Consider the following 13452-nt stretch of genomic DNA (forward strand, 5'->3'; position numbering starts at 1 on the left):
TGTGAACATTTCCTCTGCTCTTCTCATACCAGGAAATGTGTGCTAGTTCAGACCCTGTACCACTGGTGTCTTTCTGCATTTCATGCAACAGTTCTCAGGTAAAGACCTATTCTTTGTCAAAAAGTAAACAGCAGATAACCATTTTTGTGTCTTTAGAAAGCTTTCAAGAGAGTGGGAAATTCAGACAGATTAATCACTCTAGGCACTTCCACTTCTAAGTAGGAGTGAGTAGCCTGTGACAGAGCAGCAGCTGCACACACCAGAATCCAGGAAGGTCAGGCAAGGAGGAAGAAGGAGAGGAGGAGGGAGGAAGAACAGAAAGCTGTTGGAAGGCAAGCATGTGATGTTGATAGGGTCCTTGTCACAGGACACCGTAGGAACACACCATTTTGAAGGGTTAGGAAAAAGATCCAGGAGGAAATGTTGTCAAACTGAGGGCTGAAGGAGTTGCAACGTGTTGGGGAGAAATGGTGGCTGTCTAGTCCAGTTCTGCGTGCTGCACTGCTTCTGTTTCATTTGGTGCCTTTGCTGACTCCGAGCTTGGAAGTGATGTGCTGTGAAGTTTAGATAAAGGGACGAGAGCAGCTAAGAAAAAAAACAAAACAAAATTGAATCAGTTCCATGGATAAAGGGAAACACCACTTAGAACTCAGAGCTGCTGTGGAGGAGACAACCTCATAAACAGCCACAGTCTTATTTGGGACCCTTGCAAAGCTACACTCCAGGAGCGAGAGTCAAGCAGGGGTGTTTTGTATGATCAGCCTAATACTGCACATAGCCGTGTCTTCCAACAGCCCAGACTCTCATCAGATTAAGGGGATTGACTCCGTAATACCCACCATGGAAGGCACCCCCTTAGAGAGACAGTGTCTGTATTACAGTCACAAAACACCAGAGGCTGCCCACCTTTATAAAGGAAAGAAGTCTATTTGGCTTTTGATTCTGGAGATTCACAGTTCAAGGTCCGGTGATGCCTGTTGGTTCTGCTGACTGGTGATGTTCTTGTTGTCAGAGGTGGGCATCCCATGGGAAGAGACTGGAAGTGCCCAGATCTGCCTGTGTCTAGGTCCCCTTACAAAGTCACCAGGATTTAATCACAGGGCTCCATCGGAGTGACCTCATCTAATGTAAGCACTTCGCAAACGTCTCCCTTCTAACCACTGTAACTGATTCAGATTCTACCCTTTTATCACCTTAATATAAGACCTTGGGGACAAAACTCCTGAGCTCAGTGAGACAAAAGACTCCAACCACAACAGTGTCTTACCTCAAGCATGCCCTGCATGTCTGAAGTTTCCACTCTGGAAGGTCTCCAGTGCCACAAAAAATGGAGCAGCTCATTCCTCCAGCCTGCGTAAGCAACCCAGAATTGAGTGCAACTCTGATCAATAAAGAGATGAGAGTTACAAATACCTTTCCTCGTCGGTGCTCAGGTGGACAACTGGGAGAAGTGATTTTTAGGATCCTCACAAGTTTAGGAGGTCAGCAGGAGCCCTGTTACCTCAGTGGTGATGTGGATAATCCATCCTTATCGTGATTTCCCTGTTTGTTCCTTCCTCCACGTACCTCCCTTCTGTTCCAGGGTATTGTCTCCTGGTGAACTACATTCATGTCAGCCTTTTTCTTTGGCTTGGCTTTCAGGGAGACAACAGAATAGTGGCCTCTGTCCTGCAGGGTATGGGAGCCCCAAGTGCAGGATGGCTGCACAGAGCCAGCTGAGAGAGTGTGTGACACTGCAGGTAGAGGACTCATTGAGAGAGTGCTGGGATCTTTGAGAGGCTGAATAAATTACTCCCTCCTCTGAGGCAATGAAAAATAGCATAAAGAGAGTGCTGCAGGTGGGAGATCAAGCATTACCTTCATTTCCGACAGAACGTCGTGTTTGTGACTCATCTTTAGTCAGGTGGCTTCCTGTTAACGTCCATCAGGCACTCACACCAGGGTATGGCAGGGAGACCACTCCACTGGGATTGGAGAGCCTGGCCCTGGAGAAGCAGAGCAGAATTCTAATAGGCTTGGGAAACTGCTGCTAATCAAGAGAAAGCAGGAAATAGCATTTGACCTGAGCCCTGGAGGGTGAGCAGAGGTTTGACAGGTATAGAGGAAAAGTTACCTGCAGTACCTGCAGGATAGTGCATTCTAAGTGCTTAGATGCTAACCTGAAGTCATTGTTAGCCTTGTGGCCATAAGAAATAGATTTTCTAACAGAGGATACAGTTAAGATTCTGAGTATTTAGTCCTTCTCAGAAGTGAATTGGAATTCAGTCTTATCAAGAGGTAGGTAGAATTCTGAACTGAAATGCCAATAGTACTAACTGCAGTCCTCCATATTTCTGCCCCACAGTCAAATTCATATTCATTAAATCTCACACCATTGTTGCTAAGCAGAGGATGCACGAATACAGTAAAATCATACATATTAGCACAGTAGGATTTGCAAGTCAACCCGTCCTTTTATGAATGTAAATTGCTGTTCTAACACTCTAAATTCTAACCCACCCTCTGTACAAGCCACCAGTATTTACTTTGGATGGGTAATCAGCAGCAGCAAAGGCAGGGAATGCTGGGAAGGCTCGGCTATTCTTTCTCCACCTCCTGCCCTGGCTGCTACTGTATTTCTTGGTGCCTATTTATATATGATGGTGCATACGTGAGTACAGGTGTGCATCTGCCTCCTGCACACATGCACAATCCAATTGGAAATGCGCACAGACTCAGAAAAAATGCAGAATTTAAGGATTCAGTGTACTTTTCCAGTACCAAGAAATAAATTCTTGCCACCCTAATTTTTAAGGGAGAATGTGGGCCAATACAGATAAAGCAGTCTTTTTTTGTATACTATTGTTTTGTTTAGCATGCTGTCAGGGAATTTCAGAGCAGACATCAGATGCTGTTGCCCTCTTGTCCAACCTACTAGACCAAGTGCTATCAGATTGGGTCAGAGTTTCATTAATCTCTTCTCTCTTGCTGCCTGCCTACGTTTTGACCATTTCACTGCTAATTAGCCTTGAGAGCAGGTGAGGAGAGAGAAGCTGTTGATCTGTACTGACTCCATTTCACAGTTCCGATTTAGAAGGAAAGATAAATATGGAAAAGGTGAGGTTTGGTGCAACTTGTAAGATTTCACAGATCTGGATACACTAATATTAAAGTTTATCTTAAAGCACCAAGTTACTAACATAATATTCGTAGTAATCAATATTTTGATCCAGTTCATCTTCACACTTCAATGGATGATCTGCCTTAAGCCAGGATCTGTGTAATGTGTTGGAGATCCTGGTAACGAGTGAACAAGACTTGCCTGCTGTCATAGACCTGGTGATTGACACTGAGATAAAGACAGCAAACAGCAACAGCAAGTGATGGGGGCCAGAAGTCAGTGCAGGATACTGGTGGAAGGCCCTCCAGAGACAGCCGGGCTGGCACCAGGTTGCAGGAGAGAATGGTGCACTAAGAAAGAATAAGTGGAAGTTGGCATTTAGTGCCATTCTAATGCAGTCATTCCAGTTAAGTTACCCAATACGAAACATGTGTTTTGAACAGGCTTGGTTTGAGTCTAAAGAAAGCACCTGCTTTCTTTAGACTGCTAAGGATGTATGTTCAGTGGTTATTTGTGAGGGACACAGGCTTTGGGCACATACGGATGAATGCACAGAGCTCCACAGAGGAAGAGCATGGAAGAGCATTCTTTCGGGTGAGGAAGGTCCAAGGAATAATGGCCCAGCTAATAGTCTGCCTTTTAAAATAAACCGAGATTTGTACCTTCTGTGCAATCTCTCAAAGCTACCTTGCTAGCTCAGTAACCTTCCACCGGGCTCTTAGAGGGCCAGGCTTCAGGGTGTGCTGCACATGACGCCACTTCTGTTGCTCAGAGCCTCACAGGACAGCGTTTCAAGGACTCTTGGGAACATCGCATTATACAGATAGTAGGATTCAGCTTTCCTACCGGAAGACTACTGAGAGGGAACCTCAGGTGTTTGACTCCCAAGGTGCAGCTCAGTGAGCAATCTTGGTCCTTCCCATGAGCTCTCAGGAAGCTGGTAAACAGCATGTGGAAGACACCAGACACACATGTCCTCCTTTGGCCCAGAGCTTTAGATCCTTGAGTAACAACAAAAAGGATCCTCAGAAAATAAATGCAAAATAAAGGTACAGTAATTCTTCAGCTTTCCGGTCAACCATCAGATGACCGAACTCAGGATTTACAAACTGCTGCCTCAGGGAAGTAAGGTTTTTTCTTGATGGGTTGTAGGGGTTCTCTTGATGGCTACTTTGTTTTCTAAGAGTTCACTCACTCTTTAAATATTCTGGTGCACAGTTTTACATAAAAGATTGCCTCATTTGCCAATCTCTGAATAACAGGGTATGCCATTGACCGTGTGGAAGGTGTTAGTGAAATAATTTATTTTGGATTTAAAAATATGGTTTGAAAGGTAGAGTGACAGAGCTAGAGAGATACCTCGATTTTCTGCCTGCTGGTTCACTCCCCAAATGGATACAGCTGGTGCTGGAACAGGCTGAATACGGGAGCTAGAAACTCCATCTGGGTCTCCCGCGTAGGTGGCAGGGTACCAAGCAATTGGGCCATCATCTTGTGCTTCCCAGGCACATTAGCAGAGAGCTGGTTTCTAAACAGAATAGCTGGGACTTGAACTGGTGCTCCGACCTGGAATAATGTAGGCACTGCAAACAGTGGCCTGACCTGCTGTGCTACAGGGTCTGCCTCATTTGTGTTAATGTTGAGTAGATTTGATTGATACATTTTTAAGGCTCTCAAATGTGATTTTCTTATTTCTTGTCAACTCTAGCCTATGGAAATTTTAAGAGTTATCAGGCTGATTGTCATGACAAAATTACCAATTCAGTCTAGGAATGCCTTTAATTTACTCCCTGTGTAGTGTGAGGAAGGTCACTGAAAGGGTGGCTAGCTGTTTTTGAGCCAGTCCTAAGCATCTTTGCAATTTGTAAGGTCAGTTTTACCCTTCCTTTGACAGCACATACCATCTGTATGAAATCAGCTTACCTGAGTACAATCGGGGGGTTTCATGGAGATTAAATCAGGGAATAGCTTTGCGGTGAGAAAGTCCTGAGGTCATCGCTACTGTTGCTTTAAAACTCAGCGGGCCAATCTTTACATGCGTTCATCTTTGCTCTGTGGTAAGAGCTCGGAGGTTTTCTTCCCTTAGTTGCTGGCGTTCAGGGCATCTCTGTGGCCAGCTGCTGGGGCTGGGGTAGGCTGTGGCGTGAGAGGGAACCAGCAGCTGCCTCAGGAGAGAAGATGTTTCCTCCAGAACTGTGCGTAAGTTCTGTGATAGGAGTTAGAGCTGTTCCATATGTCTTTGTGATAATCTGAATTCACATGTTATGCTTGGAGACTCTAGGGTATGGTGAGTATACTTGGTTCAAGTTCAAGCAAGCAAAATTTCCACACAGAAAAGTGGGTGTTTGGGGTAACATTAACTTAAAGAGAATTTTTTTTTTACTGGATATTTACCTTTCTCTGTTTGATTCCTTTTTACTGCCGCTTATTAAACTTGAAATCTGGGATGTGTCTAGGACAATCATCTATAAAAAAGTTACAAACACAACTCAGCCAATAACTTCTAAGGGAAAACTTGTTTGGTGCTTCTTGATTCCCTTTACATCCTGAAAAGAAGGTGCCTTTTTTTTTTTGACAGGCAGAGTTAGAGACAGAAAGGTCTTCCTTGCGTTGGTTCACCCCCCAAATGGCTCCTACGGCCGGCGCGCTGCAGAGAGCTGGACTGGAAGAGGAGTAACCGGGACTAGAACTGGTACCCATATGGGATGCTGGCGCCACAGGCGGAGGATTAACCAAGTGAGGCATGGTGCCAGCCCCCAAAAGAAGTTTTTTAAAACATGTTATGTTCTGATGTACGAAGTCTTTGTCTCAAGAAAGTCTGTGTCTTAAGTGGTGATGGTGCCGTGGTGCAGTAGGTTAATCCTCCACCTGGGGCGCCTGCATCCCATATGGCACCTGTTCTAGTCCAGCTGCTCCTCTTCCAACCCAGCTCTCTGCTATGGCCTGGGAAAGCAGTAGGGGATGGCCCACATCCTTGAGCCCCTGTACCAGCTCAGGAGACCTGGAGGAAGCTCCTGGCTCCTGGCTTCGGATTGCCGCAGCTCCAGCCGTTGTGGCCATTTGGGGAGTGAACCAACGGAAGGAAGACCTTTCTGTCTCTGCCTCTCACTGTCTGTAACTCTACGTCTCAAATAAATCAATAAAAATCTTTAAAAAGATCTAATGAAAGACCTTTTGGAAAAAATTCTTGGCACAAATATTTATGTTAGCATGTTTATAAAATGTGCTTGCTAATTCTTAACACTTCTGTGTCTTTTATCTTAGTACCTGCCCCCTTTTTGTAGTGTAAAGCTTTGCCTGTTGACAAATGCCATTCACACATCAGATCTAATGTTTGGTGGGAATATGGCTGGAGAAGGCACGGCAGTGGTGAGGAGGAGTGGACATCTTTTGGAGTTTGAGTTATTCTAAGGCAAGAAAACAATATCTGAAAGGCAGAATTAGAGAGAGAGAGATTTTTCCATTTGCTTGGTCACTCTTCAATGGCCACAGTAGCCGGGGATGGCCTGGTCCAAAGCCTGGAGCCAAGAGCTTCCTCTGGGCCTCCCGTGAGGGTGCAGCGGCTCAATTACTTGGGCCATTCTCCACTGCCTTCCCAGGCACATTAGAGACGTGAAGCAGAGCAGCTGGTATGTGAAGTGGTGCCTACATGGGATGCTGGTGTCATAGGTGGCAGCCCAACCCATTACGCCACAGTTTTGGACCCCTTTTTCTCTTTTAAAAATACTATTAGTTTGAGAGGCAAAGAGAGAAACAGCAAGAACTCCTATTTTCTGGTTCATTCCCCAAATGCCTCCAAAGGTCAGGGCTTATCATGGGGGTTGAGCCAGGAGCCCGGAACACAACTAGGATTCCTAAGAGGGTGGCAAGAATCCAATTACTTGAGCACTTAAGCCAACACTGCTGTATCCTGGGGCCTGCATTAGCAGTGAGCCCAAGTGAGGAGTTGAACTTGGACACTTTGATGCAGGACTCCGGCACATTAACTACTGGGCTAACCACAAGTTCTCATACCTTGACTTTATGCTGCAGTGTCCTCTGGTGCAACACAGATTAAGGGACCCACTTTTCCCATGAGTGGCTGCAGATTTTCAGAGATGATTGAAAGGCATGAAGGTTTTCTTGGGATGTTTATAATACAGTGTAAAAGGTTGTGCTTGGTCAGGTGGATTTGAGCTCCTTGTGATGACACTCATGCCTTGTTTGATTTGTTCTTCTGGTCCTTACACTTTATAATACATCGTTCATGTGACTGAAAGTGGAGTACATCTTTGACCTTGCAGAAAGATAAATACCTCGTGATGCAACTCTTACATGGAAGTTGGGAAGAGTTTCCATCTGAATTTAGAATAGTGATCACCAGAGAGTGGGAGGTATAGAAGGAGGCATGATAAAGGGAGATTGGATAATGGGTGCCCTAACACAGAAGTAGCAAGTTCAATTTAATATAAACATACTTGGAATACGCGTAGAAAAACTGCAGCAGAATGAGAAGCTGTCTCTGTGATGCAGGGCCTCTCTTACCTTTTAAGTTGTGCAGTACATAAAAAATGGGAAATTTCGTAAAATGTCCTGAGTGTGGTCAGTGAGCACAGTGAAAGCTCGTTACACCAGCTGTGGTAGCCACCACCCCTAGGTACACACCTGTTCCTTGTCTGCTAGGTACACATCTCTAACCACTTGCAGCACACTGCTGGGCATGCATGCACCATGGAGACTGTGTGTCACCCCCATCCCTTAAGCCTTCATGAAATCATGCCGCGTGTACACCATAGAAACCCCTATGACACTCAGCTCGGTTTATTAGGAAATTAGCATCATTTTTGTTAGTGATAGAATTTTTGAGTTCCCTTTATTTTCAGGGTCTTTAATTTTTTGTCAGGAGGGAGTTGAAGGCTGGGGACAGGTGAAATACAACAGAAGGGAAAAGGCAGTGTCCTGCAGGAAACTCTAGGGCAGTTGCAGGCACTGCAGGAGGTAACCACTTCAGCCTGTCTCAGTGGGAAGCTCTTCTTGTAGACTGAGTTCCCGCACTAGCAACCCAACACAACCAAAAGGGGGTCACTCAGGCTAAATGCCATGTAATCAAACTAAAACCTCTTGCCAGAACACACCAGTATTTCCTGAGAACAGGAGATTCCAGTGTACCCCTCCCCCCTCTACTTTAATCCTTACCCAAAAATAACCTGAAATAACCTGAAATAATCTGATGCGAACCAATCACTTTTTCCCTATTTTTCTGTTTCTTTGTTCTTACCTTATGAAAGCCACAGGTCTGCTTATTGCCCAGTGGAGCTCTCTAGAGTAGAGGCTGCACTGATGGATGCATTGCAAAAAAAATCATGTAGGAATTTGTTATATCTTTGATAGTAATAAAAAAGTGCATGAGCCCACTAGTTACCTTCACTGCATCTAAAGAACACAGTAGCTGAGCCCACTGCAGGCCTGCTCCCAGCCCACTCTATACTCTGCTTTCTCCCCAGTGCCATGTGTGTGAGGATAGAATTTGCAAGTCGTAATGTAGACATCTGATAGTGTGGAATCTGAGTAGTTACATGCTTGCTTACACATTACACTGCCTATACCCAGGTGCCATTAAATTAGATTGTCCAGCACAGTGAGGGGGCAGGATACCTTGGATAAAGTACAACTGTTCATAAATAATAGGAGGTCATATATTTGTTAAAACTCAGTGCAAAGATGCGTTCAGAGAGGGTACTGTTTGCTGTTGGCTTAAGTGCAGTTGGATCTTGAATGGAAAACACAAAGGATTTGGGAGGCCTGAGGAGAGGGCTCGATGGGGAAAGGTGTGGACTCCATGGCCAAGACTCCATGTGAACCTGACTGGCTGGGGATGGTGAGGAGATATGCCCAAGGCTGGAGAGCTGTTAACAGTCAAACTTTGAGAAGCAGTGGGCATTGAAATTGCATTACTGGGTGAGGTCAGATGTTGGAGACACTGGAAAGAGAAGACTGAGTGATCTCATCGGAGAAGGCAAGGGGGTTAGAAAGCTTGGGCAGCACTCTAACCCTTCTGGACTTGGGAGAGTACCCATTCACAGTCTGCTTCCTGCAGTGGGTCTGGCGATTCGCATCTCTCACTGCTCTCTCAGTGCATGCCTTGCTGGTGGCTGATTGTCTAACGTGTGGATAGCCCACATACTTGGTATGCATTCGAGTTGGAGGAGTATGTCTGTGGGCTTATGCACTGCATAGCACCTAACAGCGGCTCACAAGATTTAATGGTAGTACCACGCATTTCACAGTGGTGATGAGCTCCTCTAATTAGTCTTGCATAAAGCACTTAATCGCTTCATGTTTGCTTCCTCCACCTAATCCAACAAAGAGAAAAAGACTTGGTATTTTCTAACTGTACTGACAGAACAGATTTCATACACAGATGTCTGGTAATTAGTAATTGTGAGGCACATGGAGAGTCCGATTTGTAGCTGAGATTGCTCCATTTCTGGTCCTCTAACCACATGAGGTCTGGCCAAGGCAGCTTTGATTTCCTCTGGTCAGTCCCAAGGAAAATAAATGATTTTTGACAAGAAGGAAAGAGTATCAGTCTTATTTAATTTTGATTTTTGAACTGGTGAATAAGGGTAGAAAACAATTTCGTAGGTTAGTAAGTATCCTGACATCAACACTGAAGTAACGGAAATCATCAGACTCCATGTCATTCTTACAGGCAGTGTACATAGTGTAGTTATCCTTTTAAAGATTTTAATGCTTAAAAATGGACAATTTAATATTACATAGTTTTGTAACATCGATGCCATTAGATATGTGGATGTGTGTGTGTGTGTGTGTGTATATATATATATATATATATATTCTCAGTAAAATAGTTTCATGCTTATAAAAGTCACCCTAGGTCAACTCGGGAGAAAGAGAACAACATACAGTAGAAATAAACCAAGTAGTAAATAGGATAGAGGTAAGGAAAAAATATAAAGTTTTTACGTCATTGACACAAAAGAAAAAATAAATACACTTTTCTATTATTTGAAGGCAATTCACAATCATTTCCAGGAATTCTGTGAGAATTTAAGGCCATTTGTTCTAAAGAAATGCTTTAATTTGGACACAACTTCACAAAACTGTAATTCTTGTAAAAACTGTACATGCAAAAACTCTGACAATTAATTGTGGACAGGCAGGGCAGAATAGAGGAGTAGGGTATTTCGCAAATGTGTTGTGCACTAAGTCACAGGTTGTATGTATTTAACAGAGATTTCACGAAAGACTTCCAGTCTGTGCACCCACGTGGCAAAGTGGAATGGTGACAACAGGGAATCCCAATCAAGAGAGCCAGTATCCCTTTGAATTAAAATATCTAGACAAGATGTAATGGGATAGAAAATGTCAAACATCTGCTACAGGGTTCACAGTTAAATACTCTTTTAGTTTTTCTTAAATAGCATTAGAAGGTAAGGGTGCTACTTTTTATACAGAGCGTTTTCTGTGCACTTACAGGTCACAATGGTTGACTTTTTATTTCTACTGTGTGTTACAAAACATAAACTGCACTCTAAATTTAGAACCCAACCTCCATGAAAAATGCATGTTCTTACAGGATGCACACCTGCCAAGCTTAAAGCCTCCATATGCACCTGCACTTCAGGGAATTAGCAGGTGCAGCTTCTTAAGACAACTCAGTGACAGCGAGATGCAAAGGGAGCTTCCCCGTCCCTCCGCTGTTCTGCTTTTGTCCGGTCATTCAAAGAGATATTGCTCTTGTGAGTATAGCTATTGTAGTTTAGAAGACAGAGGATTCAGTATTCAAAACTCTTAGTATTCTTAAGAACAATTACAAAAGTATTGAAATTTAAAAAGTAGTAACATGTAAACATCAATACAGAGACTGCTTCTCTATACACAGCAGTCGAGGACAGTATTTTAGTTAAAAACGTCATTTGTGCTTTTTCCCAACATACATTGGAAATTAGCTGTTTCAAAAAAAAAAAGATTCAGAGAAGACATCCGTACATTGCTTCAAGCATTTTAACATTTTTTCTGTTGCTCATGCAACAAACCATATTTACAGTTTTGGTTTAGGAAGAGAATTCATTTTGGATCCAAGAAAGCACGTGAACTAGTGCTGCTGCGGCCCGGCTGAGAAACGTCTATCTCCTTCCCTGGGTCAAGACAGAGCACCAGGCGCAAAGCGTCAGCTCAGCAGCTGTCACTGATGTGGCGTCACTGTGGGCACTGGGGGGCACAGTCAGATCTGTGTCTGCAGCGCGTGGGTGGGCGGGGTGTAGGGGGGAGGCGCGGGGGACGGCTTGATTCCTCGGGCCCGCATGTAAGATAGGAACTGCTCGGGGATCTCGGCCAGGACATCTTTCGCCAGTCTCGCCATGCTCAGGATGTGGTTTCCGCTTCGGTCGATGTAATCCCTGAATGGCACAAACTAAAACAAGTGAGAGAAAGTGATTTCTCAGACGTGGGCAAGCACGGAACAAACGCAGTCGTCAGCACAGGCAGATGTGTGGTTACAGGAGGTAGTACACATTTAAAAATACTTTATCCTCTGTAGACCACTATAACAGTGTTCAGACTTAGATAATGCATGTTTTCTCTGACAAGGAATGGAGTTCTTTGCGTTTCCTCTACCAAATCAAGGCACCTGGTCCTGATACTCCTGTTTTCGCTACACAGGGAACTGCAGTTTGGGTTCTATACTCAGCCTTATGTCATGTGGGATGCAGCATTTAGAAGTCTGTCTGGGACTGGTTGTACTGTGAATGGAGAAAACATATTCCTGATTGAGCTTTTGATGCACAGCTGTCAGCCAGTGTAAGAAACAAGGATGCAGCCATTCAGTGTGGAGAATACAGTGCATGTCGCTGCAGAGGCCTAACATTGTTTTAACAGATCACAGGAAAATTAATATAAAACTCAGAGTTCCTGTTGGCAGGAACTTAAAATATTCAGGACACTGAATCTTGCCCTAGATGTTCAGTTTTTTACGTCTGACATGTAGGAAGCTCTTGGCATGGGTATTGCTGAGATGACCACTCTTATTTTTACATCACATAAAAATGCTTGTTATATCTTTACACAGTCTTGTAAAGAGTTCTTATCAGCTCAATTCCAAATACTCTAGCAATAGAGGGCTTGATTCCACCCTTACCATAATGGTTACTTACGTCTGTAAACCCTGTACTGTTTGAAGGTATGAGTTCACTTTGCCTACAGGGACACGACTGCAACAACGTGGCAGTGGTTGGGATTGCTGATGTTGTGAGTATAGGAACCCTTACTTTTTGTCTTCAGAGAAAAGACACAGTGAAGACAATTTAGGAACAATTTCTGAGTGTCTTATTTAAAGTTGGAAATAAATCATTTTTAGTCCAGAAAGAGTAAGAACACTTCCACTTCCACTGAAACGTAAATGTCTTAAATTTATTGTGATTTAAAGTTACTCAAGCTGTGCTTTTAGGAAAACAATTGTGATCGTGTTACTATGATCATGTTGCTGCAGGTAATAAGCCAAGTTAAAATTTTACGAAATCGGGGAGCAGATGTAATGCCTTTTAAGCAGTGAAAGGGGCCTCTTTTAAAGGAAGAGTAGGAAATTACTCCTTTCCGTTCAAATTAAGACACACAATAGACAGAAGCACTAGTGAATCACTGTAATTTTGCCCTCTCTGCCTTGCTACCAGGCGGAAAACTCAGACCAGCTTCTAGAAAAGTGTGACCACAAGGTGACACACCATTTTCTTACCCTGAATGTAGCTGTAGGAGAAACTAATAGCAAATATAATATCCAGCTTCTTGTGAAGTTACATTGTGCAGCTACGGATGGGACTTGACACATTAAAAATCAAAGAAGTGCAAACATACAAGTTAAGGTTTGTTTTCTCTGTGAGACTGGAATTAGAAATATGAGAGAATCCTCACCTTAACATAGGTAAGGATTCATGAAGAAGATGTTAGTATAACTGTCTTTAAAGTTTATTTCATTCTAGGGTAGAAGGCACTGCATTCACAACAACTAATATTTAGCAGTGTTGGTGCAGTTGGTAAACACATGCCTGTCTTCCAAACTCCTTTTAAGGAACAGTAAGGTTTTTAAAAAACATGAAGATAAATCCAGACAGGATATACAATTGTAAATGAGGCCTTTTGATGGCTTTTGTCCCTGCCTGGTAACTTGAATGCCGGTCTGATTGTCAAGTTTTTTTTTTTTTTTTTTTTTTTTTTTTTTTTCTTAAGCTGAGTGCCACCAGTCCTTTGGGTTTATTCCTCTCCAGGAAATCCCCCTCCATGCTGCTGTGGCTGCAGGCCTGTGACTCTATTTTTATATTTTTAAATCTTAAAAAAAAATGTAGATAATAAGACAT

General features: G+C 43.5%; 1 protein-coding gene across 3 annotated transcripts in view; it reads right to left on the reverse strand.

The window, feature by feature from the left end:
• Nucleotides 1–9657: 9657 nt before the first annotated feature.
• Nucleotides 9658–13452, reverse strand: part of CPNE8 (copine 8) — a 260377-nt gene continuing 256582 nt past the window's right edge. For 2 of the 3 annotated variants that reach the window (XM_051850927.3, XM_070049629.2), the window contains exon 20: nt 9658–11502. In XM_051850927.3, coding sequence (XP_051706887.3) covers nt 11230–11502 — 273 coding nt within the window. In that variant the 3' untranslated portion in view covers nt 9658–11229. Of the gene's footprint in view, nt 11517–13452 lie in introns of all 3 variants that reach the window. The other variant, XM_002712675.6, reaches the window with a different exon arrangement.

The sequence above is a fragment of the Oryctolagus cuniculus genome, chromosome 9, assembly GCF_051225735.1.
Source record: "Oryctolagus cuniculus isolate XC-2025 breed Fujian yellow rabbit chromosome 9, ASM5122573v1, whole genome shotgun sequence".
Lineage (NCBI taxonomy): Eukaryota > Metazoa > Chordata > Mammalia > Lagomorpha > Leporidae > Oryctolagus > Oryctolagus cuniculus.